The sequence below is a fragment of the Neltuma alba genome, unplaced genomic scaffold (assembly GCF_004799145.2).
Source record: "Neltuma alba isolate B1F8T4 unplaced genomic scaffold, ASM479914v2 tig00011420_pilon, whole genome shotgun sequence".
Lineage (NCBI taxonomy): Eukaryota > Viridiplantae > Streptophyta > Magnoliopsida > Fabales > Fabaceae > Neltuma > Neltuma alba.
In genome coordinates this window covers 132,339-135,184 of record NW_021636104.1, presented here as the reverse complement: position 1 = coordinate 135,184, position 2,846 = coordinate 132,339, and the positions used below count along the sequence as shown (strand labels likewise).

At 38.0% G+C, this 2,846-nt stretch overlaps 1 protein-coding gene across 1 annotated transcript; it reads right to left on the bottom strand.

Moving 5' to 3' along the window:
- Window positions 1-1,161: 1,161 nt before the first annotated feature.
- On the bottom strand, window positions 1,162-2,207 carry LOC114713264 (gibberellin-regulated protein 6). Its single transcript, XM_028897881.1, has 4 exons — window positions 2,084-2,207; window positions 1,949-1,987; window positions 1,841-1,874; window positions 1,162-1,656 (listed from the first exon to the last, which is right to left on the bottom strand). The coding sequence occupies exons 1-4, from the start codon at window positions 2,144-2,146 to the stop codon at window positions 1,475-1,477; spliced, it is 318 nt and encodes a 105-aa protein (XP_028753714.1). The 5' UTR covers window positions 2,147-2,207; the 3' UTR covers window positions 1,162-1,474.
- Between the last annotated feature and the right edge of the window lie 639 nt (window positions 2,208-2,846).

The window sequence follows — 2,846 nt, the reverse complement described above, 5'->3', positions numbered from 1 at the left end:
TATATTCACAAGCCTTCTACATCGTTCTTTGCTTCCGTGATTAACACTTGCTGATGAACGAGGTTGGTTGGGTTTCTACGTTTTCTTCTCTTCTTTTATGTTTTGTTCTTTGAGTCTAGCTGTTAGATGAAGAATTGAAGTTGAGACTCAATTTGAGCCAGCGTCACCTACTCATGTTTGATAGTTTAGAGAATTATAGGCATTGATCAATAGCTAGATAGCTTATGATCTTGTTAGGTCTCAAATACAGCAGAATATAGTGCATTTTTTCTGGGTTTTTCATTCGAATGAAAGGAATATATATGAATTTTGCTCTGCTGATTCTTGTTCTTGCAAATACACATGATAATATAGACATGAAAGTGACGTTAGAGATAGTCTGTAGCAAATACATGTCAATCAAAAGAGCCCAACAGAGAAAGCCACTCAACCTTTCACGGTTGGGCCTGTTTGGGTTATGAAGTGGAAGAATATCTTGGGCTGGATTGTTGGGCCAGTCTCAGTACAAATTAACAATCCCATATTGCAGCATAAACCCATACATGCTCCGCGTAGGGACAACATCTTGCTTAAACGGGAACACTGTTACAAACAGTGCCTAACACCCATTTTGCGTAGCGATAACATCTTGCGTAAGGATAATGTGGCGAACTAAAATTTAAACTTCTGTTAAGAAAGGTGTCCACATATAGTTCATAACAGTGTTTTAAACAGAATTACTTTAACTATGCGCAGCAAAAATTAATCAGGAACACCCATTTTCCTTTCTAACTTTGAAAAACACATTCATTTGGTTAGTTGAGTTCAGTAAATTTATGTCAGTCAAAAAAGAATGTGGTGAACTTTCAGTTTCAATTTAAAATGAAAACTGTCTCCATATCAGTTAACACTTAACAGTTATTAATACTTTTGCGATGTAAACACTTGCTCTACGAAGAAAATTCTAAACTAATTCAATAATAGTAATAAGTTAAAAATGACTAATCATTGGGAAGATAAGGACAGGGGTCACTGATTGGTCCCTCACGGCACTGCTTCTGAGGCAGATGCCATATTCTATCGTATATGTATTGGAAATCTAACAAGTTACAATATTAACAATTAAGATCGGATCTCCAGATCTCGTTGCTTGCAAAATATAATCTCCAATTTAGCAGTACGTAAACCCAATCACCGATTTTATGAATGGAAATCAAAACAGCCTCTGAAACAAAGTCCAATGGTTCATCATTGCCTTGCTTCAAAAATTACAATAAATATCAGTATTCTACAACACATTAAGATATAATTGAGCGGCAGAGATACCCTTCGTAGTTAAAAAGAAATGGATGAGAGGAACATTAACAATGACAGTAAATTAACTAGTCGTTGGTAACCCCTCATTTACTGATTTTAACCCCAATGCTTCTAATGAGCTCATTAATATGGTTCTACAGATGAAACCCAGAAATAAAGATTGAATTTGGGTTCCTTTTCAAGGACATTTGGGTCCTCCACGCTTGGTCTTCCAGTTATTGTAGCAGGGACACACGGCCTTGTTGCCATAGTAGCCCGGTGGAACACAGAGGCACTTGGCACAGCACTTTTGGCAGAAGAACATACATGGTTTCCTGTACTGTGTTTGGCTACATCTTCTCGTGCATTGTGATGGGCACTCTGGTTCATGTGTCAAAACCCACCCAGTAAAAGAGGAAAAAAGAAAAAAAAGAACCATCAATCAGCTGCTCAAACGAACTGCCCCAGTTAGTTGCAGAAACTTTAGTCTCAAGCCTCATAATGGATGAAGATAAAAGATTCATTCTTTTGTTCGCATAATGGAGTTAGGTATATAGTTACTTACGATAGGACTTTAGGCTCCCAGGTCCGTAATTCCCCTGCAAAATGAAGAAGGAATGAGGCTTTCCGTGGGGGGTGATGCGGAAAATAAACAGAAAGAAGAGATACTCACACTGTCTAGCTGATACTGAGCCGCATCTTTGGCCATAGCCTGTGCCAACAGAAATTCAAACGAAGATTCATTTTAGTTGGGTAGAAACTTGGGAGGCTTGGAGTAAATGGGACATGTGCGTGAAAAGATGCTAACCTGGGCTGCGATCATGGAAATGGCGAGGAATGCTAGAACCAGAACACAGACAAACTTGGCCATCGCTATGACTCTGCTTCGAAAAGAGTTTGATCGGTTGGTTGGTTTGATTCAGATGCGAAGGTCGTTAGGGGTTTAAATAGAGAAGAGGCAGGCTGGTTGCATTATTGGAGCTTTCAGATTCTGTTCATATTTATCATTTTATCATTATTATGCTTACCTGATTCATTATAAGTGTAGTTTGTGAGCATACAAGTTGCAATCTCTTTCCGAGTTTGTCCTAGCCAGCGTGCACTCCAAAATTTTGTGCGCCATTCTTTAAAGTCTGTTTTTTTTCCCAAAAAAAAAAAAAGCAGTGAGGAAATGGGACAATGAGTTATAAAATGGAATGAGAAAAATTAGGTGAATAAGTTCAAGTATTGTTTAGGGTACAATTTGAGGGTTTCAGCAAGGTTATGCTTGCGGGCACCTGAAATTTTGAGGACATGGGCTTCTATAAATAGTGATAAATGCCAATAAACATATGATTGCACCTAAGTGAGATTGTCCTAATAAGATTTAACAATATCAACCGACTATACGAAATGTATGCAACTGTCAAACTTGCAAGCCCTTTACTTTTTTTTGGGGGGGGGGGGAGTCTTTTTAAGTGTTCCAGTGTACAGGTTAAGCCGTTAGTAGGCATAATTAATGGGAGAATAATGAATATTCTCTTAAAATTTTAACAATTAGTCTGAGTAGGGGTATAACTGTCAAAATAGGA

Bases quoted from the DNA above. Each gene is read 5' to 3' on its own strand.
- LOC114713264 (XM_028897881.1), bottom strand. From the start codon at position 2,146: ATGGCCAAGTTTGTCTGTGTTCTGGTTCTAGCATTCCTCGCCATTTCC. The intron at 1,988-2,083 runs GTTAGCATCTTT...CTGTTGGCACAG, and splicing joins TTTCCATGATCGCAGCCCAG to GCTATGGCCAAAGATGCGGC. The intron at 1,875-1,948 runs GTGAGTATCTCT...TTCATTTTGCAG, and splicing joins CTCAGTATCAGCTAGACAGT to GGGAATTACGGACCTGGGAG.